Consider the following 15,011-nt stretch of genomic DNA (forward strand, 5'->3'; position numbering starts at 1 on the left):
TTCTGTATGTTTACTATCAAAAACGAAAGCTAAATACAGATGTCTCATGTTTCGACTGCAACAACAAATTTGGGATTAAATTAAGGCCTTTCTTCTCAGAATTCACATAATTATATATTTTACTTCCTATTTTTTTCTCACCTTCCTACAGACAGGATGGTGACCTCTGGCGTCTTGACCACGTTAGTAGGGCTCTTGTGCGTATCGGCGGGCAGCGCCAGGGCGGGCAGCAGCAGCTCGGGCCATTTCTTCTGACTGCAGCGGGAACAGCAGAGCCCGGAGCGTGAGGCCAGCCCGTTTATAGTGTGCAAATGATGCTGGTGGGTACACAGCCGGGGCAACGAACGGAACTGGGAGAAATGAGGAAGAGCCGGAAACCTGACAGAGAAACAGACAGAGAGAAAGACTTACAAACTGGTATCAGCATTGTGTATATATTTTACAAAACATTTCCGGAATTTTTTTAAAAGAACAATGAACTGGGAAACACTACAAGCCAAATTCAAGCTTGTGAACACCTCAATATACTCAATATGTTGCTTCTAAGCAAAACCCTAGCAACCACATACTGTAGCAATGCCCAAAAACAACTCAGAACACATAACGCAAAGTCCTAGCATCATGGCAGTGAGTTTTCCATAGGCAAGCTCTAAAAAGTTTATTAAAGGTGCCCTAGAATCAGAATTTGAATTTACCTCGGCATAGTTGAATAACAAGAGTTCAGTACATGGAAAAGACATACATTGAGTTTCAAACCCCATTGTTTCCTCCTTCTTATGTAAATCTCATTTGTTTAAAAGACTTTCGGAAAACACTCGGATCTCAACATAACACCGACTGTTACGTAACAGTCGGGATCATTAATATGTATGACCCCAATATTTGCATAATGCCAGCCCATTCGACGCATTAGACAAGGAAAGGCAGTATTAACGGCTGGATCTGTGCACAGACAAGGTAAGCAAGCAAGAACAACAGCGAAAAATGGCAGATGGAGCAATAATAACTGACATGATCCATGATATCATGATATTTTTTGTGATATTTGTAAATTGTCTTTCTAAATGTTTCATTAGCATGTTGCTAATATACTGTTAAATGTGGTTAAAGTTACCATCGTTTCTTACTGTATTCACGGAGACAAGAGTCGTTGCTATTTTCATTTTTAAACACGTGCAGTCTGTATAATGCATAAACACAACTTCATTCTTTATGAATCTCTCCAACAGTGTGTAATGTTAGCTTTAGCCACAGAGCATAGCCTCAAACTCACACAGAATCAAACGTAACCATCTAAATAAATACTTTACTCACATAATTCGAAGCATGCATACAGCATGCATGACGAACATCTTGTAAAGATCCATTTGAGGGTTATATTAGCTGTGTGAACTTTGTTTATGCGATGTATATATAGCCGAGAGCTCGTGGAGCAGAGGGAGCGCATCTCTTTAAAGGGGTCGTGCTGAAAAAATCAGTGCATAGTTAATGATGCCCCAAAATAGGCAGTAAAAAAATTAATAAAAAAAAATCTATGGGGTATTTTGAGCTGAAACTTCACAGACACATTCAGGGGACACCTAGGACTTATATTACATCTTGTAAAAAAACAATCTAGGGCACCTTTAATGCTTTGGCGATGTAAAAACTTTCATCTTACCAAGTAATGAAGCTTGATTCTTGGCATACAGAAAGAGGCATAATATTCTAGCAGTTCTTAATTCTTACAATTCTAGCAGTTCATAAGTCTTGAAGTACAAACGAATGTACCGATTTATTCAAGACTTCTCTGAAAGCACACAAACCAAATACATTCATGGAGTCTTGATAAGTACCCGCCCCCCTTCCATAGTTCCATTGTGATGATGTCAGAGTCCCCTGAGCTTGTGACAGCTGTATAATACAGCACTCTTGGCTTGCAGAAAAGGGCCTGGAATTAAAGGATCTCTCGAACTAAGCAGTTGGGACATGGAGTAATTTCAGCTGGCACTGATGATGGCAGCACACTGGATCTCTGAGAGGTCACCGTACAACTGTGACGTCAAAGAGGTGAATAATTATGACTGAAATCTGATTGGATGGGGTTGGTAAATGTCAACAATTATATGCACAATTGTCTATATATACAATAAAGACCAAAATAAGACATTTTTTAAATCTCCTAATCATTTTTAAGCAACCTTTAGTTCACTGTGATGATGCTACAGTTGGAAAATAAACAAGCACATACTTCTTAATTATTTATATGCTTGTCAGTGCTGCAAACCAGGTGCAAACTAATTAACAAAGGCACAATCTGTCTTTCAGCTCTTCTGACACTACATTGATTCTTCATTAATGAGTTTACAAGAATGAGCTGAGCTAACGGAAATCTGCTTCCTGTTTCACAATCGTGAATTCCTCTCAGAGCTCCAGTCCAAAAGTAACAATTAATACAATTCATTACAGCTGGAGATGATTCATGCAAAAATTCAAGAGTGAACTGTGATCATCTCATACTACCAATGTTGAAAACAGTTCTGTCATGACAACTCTCGGATTGTTTGGTATGGTAATGGGTATGACAACGTAGATATGTTTGGTCTTGGCGGAATCTGCTACACTGCTGCTGCTTTATTGCTGCTGCTGCTGCAGAGCAGAACGGGATTTGCTACTGCCAATACATACACGACACGCTGCTGTGAGCAAGTAAGACATGCTGCTGCTGTACAATATAGCATACATAACCCGTAGCAGATCTATACAGGTGGAGCTGGGGAAGGTGGAGGGTTTCTGAAGCACGCTGCGCTGCTAAGCAAATGCTAACTCAATATTTAAAGATTAAGCACGCAAGCACATTGGCTACTAATACAGCAGGAACCAATCATCTGTGACCTATAGATAATAATGTGATTATTAGCAGGTTGAGTTAAAGGACCTATTAGCCTGCCCATTAGAGTTTCATAACAGAATTTTGTATTTGTGCTGCTTCATTTTTTTGTGGAAACCGTGATACTTTTTTTTTTCCAGGATTCTTTGTTGAGAAAAAGTACAAATGAACAGCATTTATTTGGAATAGAAATCTTTTGTAACATTATTATTGTCTTTCTTGTCACTTTTGATCCTTTTGAATGCATCCTTATGCAAAAAGTATTAATTTCTTAAAAAAATAAAGTCTAATACCAAACTTTTGAATGGTAGTGTACATGTTTCATAGTTTAAAACCTTTTAATTATCTCATAAAATGGAATTGTGAGAATCGTCTGGCTCTTCAAAGACATACAAACCATATACTCACCAAAACATTAGTCATGATTTGTATCTTACTATCAAAAGTTTATCTAGGATGCCTAAAGCTTTTTATTCTTCTCCAGAACTCTCTTTGGTGAAACATATAGGGAATATTCCTTACAAAAATATGAGGAACTAAACCACAATAAGTCTTTGTTTTTGTTATAGGTGAAGTTTCACAGAGACTGACTCATATATGATGCTGTGTTGACATGACCTACACTGTGTATCACTATTAAACAGCTTAAAAATCCCATTGTTATAGGGACAAATATATTGTGTAATAAAAAAACACACTTATTTTGCACTTTCTCAATTTTAATTTCATTTTGGACTCTGCATGCTCTATGTGAGTTTTCAAAAGTGATTTTTGACATCAGTGTAGATGTGTACGTTGCATGTGTGTGTTCTTACTTGATGGATGAGCTCTTGTTGAGGGCCATCTGTTTATCCTCATATTCCTGCAGAAGTTCTTCCAGAGCAGCAGCGTTTTCTGTAACACACACATTGAGATGGAATCAGATTCACAGTGTGATGTAAGGCTGAGTTAAATGTGTCAAGAAACATTACACACCTTTCTTCTCCGTGATGAGCCGCACCAGAATGCTTATGGTGTCTTCATTGGGGTCATCAACGATGTAAGGACAAGGGTTTCCTGAGGAGAGAGAGCAAAGATTAGAGTTGAACACGTTCTGCTATATTTCATATCAGGGTCTTTTATTTAAAAGCCAGTCTAAAAAAAAAAAAAAAAAAGGACATCAGTGGGTGAATTTCATGAATGCCACAGTCCAATTTCACCCCAGTTTCCAAAATATTATTTTGTTATAATTTCAATTTTTTAGTTTGGAAGAAATAAAAAACAAAACAATTAAGCATATATATATATTTAAATATTTATTTGCTATTTCTCTTATAACTGTGATATAGTAATAACAATTATCTAGCACAAACAATGTTTTTTTTCCTTTTTATTAAAATGAGCATAAATTCAAATTAAGCACAACAAATAATGTACTGCATAAATATTTTACAATTTAAATATACTTCACAGCAGTGTTGTTATTGGTAACTATTACAACTAAAAGTGTTAAAAAAATGAGTAATTGAAATAAAAATTAAAAAAATATATATTTAAATATTACATAAAATACTTGAAACTATGAAAACCAACTAACTGACATAAATAAGTACTAAAAATATTAAAACTGAAATAAAAAATAAATTAAAGCTAAAAAAAAAATCTAAAAAAATGTCAAAAGCACATAAAACACTTAAACTTAAACTAAAATATAAAAATAAAAGCTGATTCCAAATATTGATAAATACTATAACCTTATATAAATAATACTAAAACAACACTGCTTTACAGTATTGATAATCTGGGGGAAAATGTGCTTCAAAAACCATAAAAAGTTCTTTAAAACAGCCTTCATTTTTTTGCATGCAAAATATATAGATCTTTTTTGCTGAGATGGTGACATGCACTTAACCGGTTTTGTGAGATTCACAGTGAACAAAATTACTTTAAGCACAAGCATTATTTAAAACTCTTCTGTGGGTGTGTATGTGGATCGTCATGATGTCATCCTCGTCATTAAGTGCTATTTTTAAAAGAGTTCAACAGCTCAGGGAAGCCGCTGCGCTCCGTCCTCATTAGCCACATCCACATGAGTATAGAAACATGCCAATTCAACATGAGTCACTGAAGACACAGAAGGATTCAAATCAAAACAACAATGTCGTCATACCAATGCTAAACTCTGCAAATTCCATCTCTATTGTGAATCTATTGGATACAGAAGGCTCACTGTGCAGTTAACAGTGGTCTCTATGGTAACAGGCTATATCCCAGAGTTCCACAGTGAGGCAGCTGGGGACGTTGAGAAGAGCTCACTCAGCACTCTGCTATATTCACCCAGAATAACCGTCAGCACTGCAGTGTGGCTTTATTATTCTGATCAACCAAAGATACTTTGTTAGAATCATATTCATGCACATCTACTGAAGCCTCAGAAAGTGTCTGGACTCTTCAGTCACACTTAAAAATGCCAAAATATGCAAGTGTTATTTACTGTGATGAAAGACAGCAGTTTTCAAGTAAAACATTTGACAATGAGAAGTCTGTACAGTTTAAAACGACAAAACAATAAATCTAATGTTGAAAATGAAGACAGTCAGTATTGTGTGACTGTGTTTGTTTGTGGTTAGTGGATCATATTGCTAGGACACCTGTGTAAACTTGAGGAGAATTGATGACGTAACATGGCAAAAATCCACTTATTTTCTCCATTTGTCTGAATTCAGTTTATTTGCAAATATAATACACCACCGTTCAAATGTTTGGGGTGGGTAAGATTTTTTAATGCCTTTGAAAGTGGTCTCTTATGCTTACCAAGACTGCATTTATTTGATCCAAAATAATAAAAATAATTAAAACAGTAATACTGTGAAATAACTGCTAATGTAATTTATTCCTGTGATGGTAGCTGAATTTTCAGCATCATTACTCCAGTTTTCAATGTCACATGATCTTTCAGAAATCATTCTAATATGTTGATTTGATGCTCAAGAAACATTTCTGATTATTTATATCAATGTCTAAACCAGTAGTGCTGCTTCATATTTTTGTGGAAACTGTGATACATTTTCCCCCAGGATTCTTATAGATGAATAGAAAGTTTAAAGAACAACATTTATTTGAAATAGAAATGTCATAGGAATGTCTTTACTGTCACTTTTGATCAATTTAAAGCATCCTTGCAGAATAACAGTATGATTTCTTTTAAAAAAATCTTTTGAAAAGTAATACATATGTACATTTTCATTATAAATGTTATATTATATACAAATTCTGACCATTATATCAAACAATTTTGTGAAGTTTTTGGTCTCAAGCCTACTAATTTAAATCATCTTTTGTTTCTAAGCATATGTATACCCAGTATACCAATATATTATATGTAATATATAATTTTGCAAAATCTTTGTACTTTCAAGTCCACATCTTATATAGTTATTGAGGCTCTGAGGTTATTCCATCTGTGTGTTTATCTATCTATTATCTGCTAAACTTGACGTATGTAGTGCAGAAACGTCTTATCTAATGGCTTCAATCTAGTTTCAGACTTGCTGCAAGCCATAAAAAAAGCTGTTTTTAGCTCTGTAATTATTGTACTGGTACACTTATGGTGCTTGAACTTTCTAATGTAAGGGTAATGTATCTTAATGGTTTATCTCAGAACAGCAGAGGACATAATACACACATTATAATAACAGAAAATGCCCTGAATCAACTATAAGTAGATACTGCACCAGACCTTTCTTCCAAAGCTGATAATTGAATGCTATTAGAGCTCTTGCTAAATCATCTCAAAGCAGAAATGTGTAGTCACTATATATTAGATTACAGTTACACTCTGAAGTATTGAAATGCTGATCAAGGTAGAAGTGCTCTCTAGCTCTTGAAAGCAAAGTGCTTATGTAATCTCTGCTGCACCAAAAAAAAAGTGCCAAGAAAAGACATTTAATTTGGGAATGCACTGTCAGAAATTGACTGGGAACACTGACGTAACAACAGCAGATTGAATGCAGCATTCTGACCGCAAACGTCTTCACTTTATTAAGTGATTTCGACTCCATTACACCCCAGGGACCTCCATCATCCTCTTTCATCTGGATGTAGTCGCCTGCTCTCTGAGTCCTGGATCAAACCCAGACTTGTACAACAGAAGCTTTCAGACTTCAACTGAGCCGAGACTTTCATTATTAATCACCTCATAGCTATCTTGTGATATTTTCAATGCACCATGTTCCCAAAGCTTCTTACATAAACGGTGCACAATGTCACCCAATAGGGTGTTTTCTTCTTCTTAAGGCTTTAAATAGAAGCTTCACTTGGTGGTCTGGCAGTTTTTAGTAGTTTAAGTGTTCGTCTAGATCAACGTGAATCAGATGTAGTTGACACTGACCACATTAGAACTAGTGAACAATGTAGTGACAGCAGTTAGAGAGCATCTACAAGCTGAGAACAGACTGAATTATTGATCTAAGGAAAGAAGATACAGATGGACTGCTCAAAGATAGATGAAGAAAGGAGAGAACGCTTTAGCAACCACATAGCAACACCCTGGAAACCACCCATACATTCAAGCATTGAGCTTTGCACAAGCAAAAAAAAATAAATATCAGTATCTTTTAGGCATGTGACGGTATCAAATTTTTATGTTGCGATAATTGCTGAAGCTTTTATCACGGTATTATCATGATATTAAAATAAGTTGCAAAAAAAAGTCTTGTCATACTATAACATGTTTAAGAACTCTTTTTCTTTTAACAAAAAAAATCTGAACATATAAATACAATAACGCAATACACAAAAAATATAAAGTAAAATGTTTCAAACAGATTAAAGTGCAAAAGAATTATAAAGAACTACAGGTAACACTTTATAATAAGGTCTCATTATTTAACGTTAGTAATGTGCAATAGCTACATTTGTTACAGAAGGTATTATTTTTTGTTTATGTTAGTTAAAAAATGGTCTCCTCAACAATACTTGTTATTTTAGCTCAGGTCCATTAAATAAGTTTTGATTTTAATAATGTAATTAAACATTAACTAAGAAATTAAGATTAATAAATGCTTTAAAAGTATTTTTCTTTGTCAGTTTGGTAATAATGAATTAACATGTTAACTAATGAAGCCTTATCAAGTCAAGTCAAGTCACCTTTATTTATACAGGGCTTTTAGATTGTGTCAAAGTAGCTTTACAGTGATAACTGGTATATAATTTTGGCTGCACAGCAGCTCTTAAAAAAAATAGTGTCATTGTTAATCTTAAGTAAATTCAGTATTGATTCATTCCAATGTAAGAATCAATAGTTATGAATTTAGTTAATTTATCTATATCAGCACTGGAGTAAACAGATGTCATCATCCAGCTCAGTTCAGTTCGCATACAATAGTGTCAATGCAGGCAGATCAAAACACTGTTGAATATCAAATATCAAGTCACATATGTCACTAAGTGTTTTTAAGTTTGAAAATTAATAGCCTATTAAATTTTTAAGTATTAAGTATTTGTTGCTGTGATGAACAACATTGCGAATACAAAAAACTGAATGGCTGTTTGAAGCATTTTAAATACTGTTCTGTACCGCAGTTTCCGGGGTAACCGCTGCATTTCTGCTGTTCCATCAGTGCCCTCTGTGCACTTTCATTCAGTGTGTCTCCTTCACTTGTTCTGCCATATGCTTCTCGTGCACGTTGGGCATGTTTACATCTGAGAGTGCGTGTCCCTTTGACGCAGAATACAGCGGTGTAGTGAATTTTATACGGTTGATGGGGAAAGTATTCTTAAGATGTAATAGTAAAATTTAAATAATTCATAATAAATAATTATTTATTTGAAGTAATTTGAAGTGCCCACGATAACAATATTGTGCATATTCATTGTCGTGATATATTGTATTTCCGAATATCTGCACATGTCTAGTGTCTTTTATCATACAGTTTGTGCTGCTATTTTATAAAGCAATAATTCTCTTACTTTCATGTATAAAATTCCACTTTACATGACGGTTAAAGTTACCATGAAATCATAACTGACAATTCTTATGCCGGTTAAAGTCACCATAAAATCATAATTGACCATTCTTTTTTTATGGAATAGTATTGCAGTATTTGTTATAAATGATTGATCATTGCACATCATTATTTTTTTACATTTCTGACAAGGGTGGGACAACATGTCACTCACATGAGATCCACCAAATAGCAAACCACAACCATCCAACCATCCAATCAATTCCCCATGGACAAAATCAAGTCCCACCCTACATTTGTTCTTGTTTGAGAAGTCGTTTCACATGGATATATGTCACAATAATAAAATCTATTGCAGCTTGAACGAAGGTCTTACAGGTTTGGAACGACATGAGTAATAAATGACAGAAATTTCATTTTTGGGTGAACTAATCCTTTAACATCAGCCTTTAACCATCTTACACAGATTCTTGTGGCTTATATAATTAATTTCCTTTTTCTACTTTTTTCTACTACACACAAACAATGGGTAACTGATATCCTGAATTAAACCCCAAATCCAGCTCTGCTGCTCTGCTTATTCAGCTGTAAAACATGCTGTGCTTGATGTGTCATTTGCTCTGTTCCTGAAGACTTTCCTGCTTTACATGCAGAACCTGAATTATTATATGCTAGCGTTATTGTAGATGAAGCACTGAGCTCATCACAACAGCTGCGGCTCCACCCACTGATTCACATGCAGACAAAGAATATGGGAAACACTGTGTTCTTATTGTGTACAGTGATTTTATTTAGTTTCGCTCTAAGGAGGGGATTTTAGTATAACAATTGGGCCTGTGTTGCTACTCATTTTAGAAATCAAACTCATGTGAGGTGATTTTTAAAGGACAGCAGCTGCATATAAAGATGAACTGCGTGGAATTATTTGCATCACTAATGTGTGTGTATGCTTGACTTTTTTGTATGCTATTGAGAGTTTTGTTTATAACGTTTCTTTAAAGAGTTCATTTCAAACTTGAGATAAAGCACTCGAAAGATAAGAACTCAAAACTTCCTCTACAGTCCAGAAAGAGCATTTATTGGAACGGAACTGCAAAAGCAACTCATTCTAAACTTACACAACTTTTATTAAATGAATGCATTTGAATACTTGACCACCTACATCAACAATGCCTATTCAGTAAAAAAAAAAAGAAGTCAAAAACGGTGATACATAATCATAAAAAACTAAATTATGACTCTTTTTGGTCTGAACAGGAAATTCGTTGCTCTGAAGTACACTACAGCTGAAAAGTCTGCAGTCGGTACGATTTTTAAGATGTTTCTAAATGTCTCTTATGTTCACTAAGGCTGCGTTTATTTGATCAAAAAATACAGCAAAAACACTAATATTGGGAAATAATTTAAAATAACTTATCTATTTGAATACATTTTAAAACAATTTATTCCTGTGATGGCAAAGCTGAATTTTCAGCATCATTACTCCAGTCTTCAGTGTCACATGATCCTTCAGGAATCATTCTAATATGATGATTTGCTCCTCAAGAAGCATTTCTTATTATTATCAGTGTTGAAAAGTGCTGCTCCATAATTTTGTGGAAACTATGATACAGTTTTTTCAGGAATTCTTTGATGAATAGAAAGTTCAAAAGAACAGCATTTATTTGAAAAAAAAAAAAAAATCTTTTGTCACATCATTAATGTCTTTTTTTTGTCACTTTTGATCAATTAAATGCATCTTTGCTGAATAGAAGTATTAATTTCTTTCAAACAAAAAAAAATTACTGACCCCAACCGTTAGATGGAATCTTCTTGATTACTTAGTTCGGACCCACTTTATATTAAGTGGCCTTAACTACTATGTACATACAATTAAATTAATCATTTGTTACAATGCACTTATTGTGTTCATACATGTTTTTACATTGTACTTATATTTTAAAAACACCTGCATGTAATTACATCTGTAATTAATTTCTGTAATTACATTTATAATTACACTGTTGACCCATCCCTTACACCTTACCCCCACCCTTAAACCTACCCATACCACCAAAGCTTGCCCTAACCTTACCCGTATCCCACCTCAATAGCAGCAAAAGTGTTTTGCAATTCAATATGAACCCAATAAGTACATTGTACTTATTTTATGATGTAAGTACATAGTAGTTAAGGCCACTTAATATAAAGTGGGACCCTTAGTTCTTAGATCTTTATGGACACACATGGTGATCTAATAAGCGTTTCTTTCGTTGTGTATGGACATGTGCATGACTGTGTGTTGTACCTTCTTTCTGCGGAGTGGCGGCTTCTGCGTCTATGCCCTCTTTCTCTGCATTGCAGCGGTATCCCTTCTTCTTGAGCAGGTTGCAGATGAAAATTCCCAGCAGGCCCATCACACAGAAGATGGGCACTAGTGCAAACACAGCATACTCCGTGCTCTTCTCCTCTGGACTTTGAACGTTGGTGGAGTTTGCACCTCCCACTCCAGACCTGTTAGGGGTGCTCCTAACAACGTTACGTCTCCGACGGCTGTATGGCTCTGTACATTGAACACATGTGACATAATTACTTATAAAACAGATAATTCCAACACATGGCATGCGGAAAAAATATACATATATTGTGGCCACGAATTAAGAATTCATTACTAAATGGTGGCCACATTGCTATAGTTCATGTCAGGATTATGTTCTGTTCAGTGTGTTTTAGTTCTGTTTTCCTATGACCTTGTTTCCCAGTCTGTTTCAGTTTCATTCTGTTCACCTGGTGTTCGTTAATTATCTCATTAGTTCCCTCGTTTAGTCTGATATATACTCCCTGTTTTGTTCAGTTCTTTGCCTTGTCTTGTCAGTACTTTTGTGGTTGTGTTATTCTGTTTCCTGAGTCTGTCTTGTCTGTTGGATTTATTGGATTAAAGACTGTTTTTGTTGATCTCCTTCATATTTGTTTGCTTTGTACAATGATAATTCCCTTGTTTCAGTTAACTGAAAACAAGGGAACTAATTAGTACAACATGGCAACAATTTACTAAAACAAGGGAATGAATAACTAAATCATGAGAATGAATTCTTAATGGACACGATTTCACTAAAACAAGAGAACAAATTCTTAATTTGTGTCCACGATTTACTAAAGGAATTCATTTATAAAATGGGGGAATGAATGAACTTGTTTAAAAGTTTAAATTCTGATACGCATTTGAAGTAATTGTAAAATAGCCAGTATTTCTACCATAAACAGCTTATAGCTAGGCTAATGCTTCATATTACTTTGAAGAAGAATTGTTTATTCTGATATTAATATCATTAACAGCAAATATTTATTGAACATATTCTTCTTTGTTCTTTTTTGTTTGTGAAATGATTAAACATTGTTGTATCACTTACTCCTGACGCAGGCGTGGAGGGTGGAGGACTTCCGTTTAGCAGCAGGGTGAAACCTGAAAAATATGGCAGTTCATAAATATATCCACTCTACACTTTCTAGGACACACCTACACTTTTAAAGGGACATAATGATGGAGTCAAATGGACAAAATAATTATAAAAGAATAAATATTTTTTGTTCTTTACCCGGGAAGGCATCCTCCACACACGGCGTCAGAGTGTGAGGTCGGTGCGGTCGAGATCCAGCGGTTGAGTCCACTGCAGGAGATATGTGGGCGGCACGGCTCAGTGTCACGGTTATCAGAGAAGGTGCCTGCTGGGCAAGTCCGGCACAATCCGGCCTCACTGGGAACCTTAATGGGACCCTCAACTTCCCCACAAGCCTTAAAGAAACAAATACACATCACTTAGATGATATAATAACAAATTGTGTGAAAGAACGAACTGTTACGTCTCTCATAGAGTTGCATCGAATTAGAGAAAACTAAGAAATTATGCTATATTTGAAAATTCATATACAGTACATATACACATGTGTGCATTTCTAATACTCAGTACTGAGAATCTTAAGAATAATGGTAAGTATTTAAAAAAAAAAAATAAATAAACGTGTTTTATGGATAATTTGTTTGGAATTGTGCTTAACACATGACAATGCAAATCATGTCTAAATATATTTATGCCGAATATAAATTCCTTTTTTTTCTTTAGTTTTTTTGGTGAAATGTTACCTGGACATATTTTCTTGAGATTCACCCATAAAACATTTTAGGTTCAGTGGTCAGAGGACATACTGGGACAGGGACATGTTATCTGGAGTGAGTTTTGAGTGTGTGTGTGTGTGTGTGTGTGTGTGTGTGTGTGTGTTTTGGAGTTGTTATCTCTCACCGTGGTGGGCTCCTGCCCAGCTGGACAGAGCGGACACGCACACCCGTCCTCCCACCGACACTGCGCCGCTAATGTCCCCCATAACTCCAGCAGCTACATAGAGACACAAACAAGACCAATCAGTGTTAAAAACACACAAACAAAAACAACTAACTGTTGTATGAATATTAGTATAACAAAGTGGGTAAAAAATACAGGATTACTTAAGTGTAATTTGAGGCAAGACACTACAGGTGAATAGGGTAAATATTTTAACTAACAGATATTAAAATATTTTCACTAGGACATACTGTATATGTTTTGTATTACAAAACAAAAAAGTGTAAATATGCAAATAAGGTATTATGTAATTAAATACAAATTTGCATACATTTCCAGAACAGAAATTTGAACAACAGACGGAAAGAAAAAGTAAAGTTATATAAATGAAAAGTTATTTAAATCAGTCAAATAATATATGAACAAACCCTTCAGAATATAATTAGGAATAAATATGTAAAGTTTGGTGTATATAAAGCTGCTAAAGTAGAGATTCCTGCTCAGTGCAGGAGAAAAAACGCATGGCTTTTAAAGACATGTACTGTAATCAAAATCTACAAACGCAAATAGTGTAATAAAATAAACACTTAAACGTGTATTTTGGATGTTTTCTTTCCACTAGTCTGAAAGAAGACATGTAATGGAAGCAAAATAGCCCAAAATCTCAAAATTGACCAGTGCATGAAAACTGGGTTTGCTGATAGTGAATTGTCTTATTGTAGTGTGGCCATTTATAGCATACTGAAGTACAGAATGGGATGTTCTTCATTGGCTACATTGCAGGTTCTCTGTGTAGTGAAGGAAGGTACATTCAGGGAAGTGTGAGAAGAGACACAGTGTTCTGAGAGAAACCTCACAGTAATATGCCTCATTCATCACTGTCGACTTTAGCACACTGCAGTAATCGCAGGTACACACACACACACACACACACACACACACACACACACACACACACACACACAGAGTCACATTAATGAGCATACTTACAATCAGACAGACAGGAGCAGAGCAGTAAAGGTGGTTCTTCATCTTCTTCAAAATATTCTTCTATACTCATGTAATCTGAAAAAAGACACGACAAGAACTCAATGACACAGCAAATATAACATCATCAGCGTCAGCACAAAACCACTAAAACCTCACGATGCCAGAGACAGGTAAACAGCACTTAGACTCTCTTGTGATGGACACATCATGGGTTTGTATGCGTACAGAATTGATCTATAAGCTAAAGAATGATATAAATAGTCAGCTGAACTAAACCAGGCCTGTGGTTTGGGGCAGCACTGCTTTTCTTGGCCTATTTTTAGACCAAATATGCTCGGTCAGGCCAGAAACCACTTACTGGATATACTGGTGCAAGAGAGAAAAATGATTCTCTGACGAGAAGATCATGAAGACATGCTCAACTATATCATCACTGTTCAAATTACTCAAATAGCCTAAGCTCTCATACAAACATCAAGATCTACACCAGACCATGAGATGCCAGCTGTGATTCTCAGACCCTCCTCTCCTCGAGTCCTCAAATGACATTAACTGGAGATCAAATGGAGAATTTAGCTCAAGTCTCTTGTTTCTCATATTCTGTTTTAAAGAAAAATACCAGTAATCTCTCATGTCTTCTCTAAAGTTTAAAAAGAGATCTAAACAAGGTTTCAAAATGTGCTCAAGTGTCAATCAAAAGTAAATATTAACACAAGACTTTTAACACAAGATTTTTATTTCTCTAAAAGCATTTTAGACCCAAGACTTTAGAGATCTCTATTAAGCTTGCTAAGCTTTGAAAGAGCAATTTTTATTCATAGATTTTTTTGAAGACATCATAAGAATAGACAGTTCAGAATTAGTGCATAAAAATTTGTAAATATATTATAT

The 15,011-nt window shown here is 35.2% G+C and overlaps 1 protein-coding gene across 4 annotated transcripts in view; it reads right to left on the minus strand.

The window, feature by feature from the left end:
- The window catches only part of relt (RELT TNF receptor), a 38,328-nt gene that overhangs the window by 6,739 nt on the left and 16,578 nt on the right, over window positions 1-15,011 (minus strand). For all 4 annotated transcript variants that reach the window (XM_048168657.1, XM_048168661.1, XM_048168659.1 and 1 more), the window contains exons 2-9: window positions 14,121-14,195; window positions 13,092-13,184; window positions 12,390-12,586; window positions 12,204-12,256; window positions 11,102-11,356; window positions 3,845-3,925; window positions 3,685-3,763; window positions 142-378 (exon numbers count right to left, since the gene is read on the minus strand). In XM_048168657.1, the coding sequence (XP_048024614.1) occupies window positions 142-378; window positions 3,685-3,763; window positions 3,845-3,925; window positions 11,102-11,356; window positions 12,204-12,256; window positions 12,390-12,586; window positions 13,092-13,184; window positions 14,121-14,162 (1,037 nt within the window). In that variant the 5' untranslated portion in view covers window positions 14,163-14,195. The remainder of the gene's footprint in view (window positions 1-141; window positions 379-3,684; window positions 3,764-3,844; window positions 3,926-11,101; window positions 11,357-12,203; window positions 12,257-12,389; window positions 12,587-13,091; window positions 13,185-14,120; window positions 14,196-15,011) is intronic.

The sequence above is a fragment of the Megalobrama amblycephala genome, linkage group LG19 (genome assembly GCF_018812025.1).
Source record: "Megalobrama amblycephala isolate DHTTF-2021 linkage group LG19, ASM1881202v1, whole genome shotgun sequence".
Taxonomy (NCBI): Eukaryota; Metazoa; Chordata; class Actinopteri; order Cypriniformes; family Xenocyprididae; genus Megalobrama; species Megalobrama amblycephala.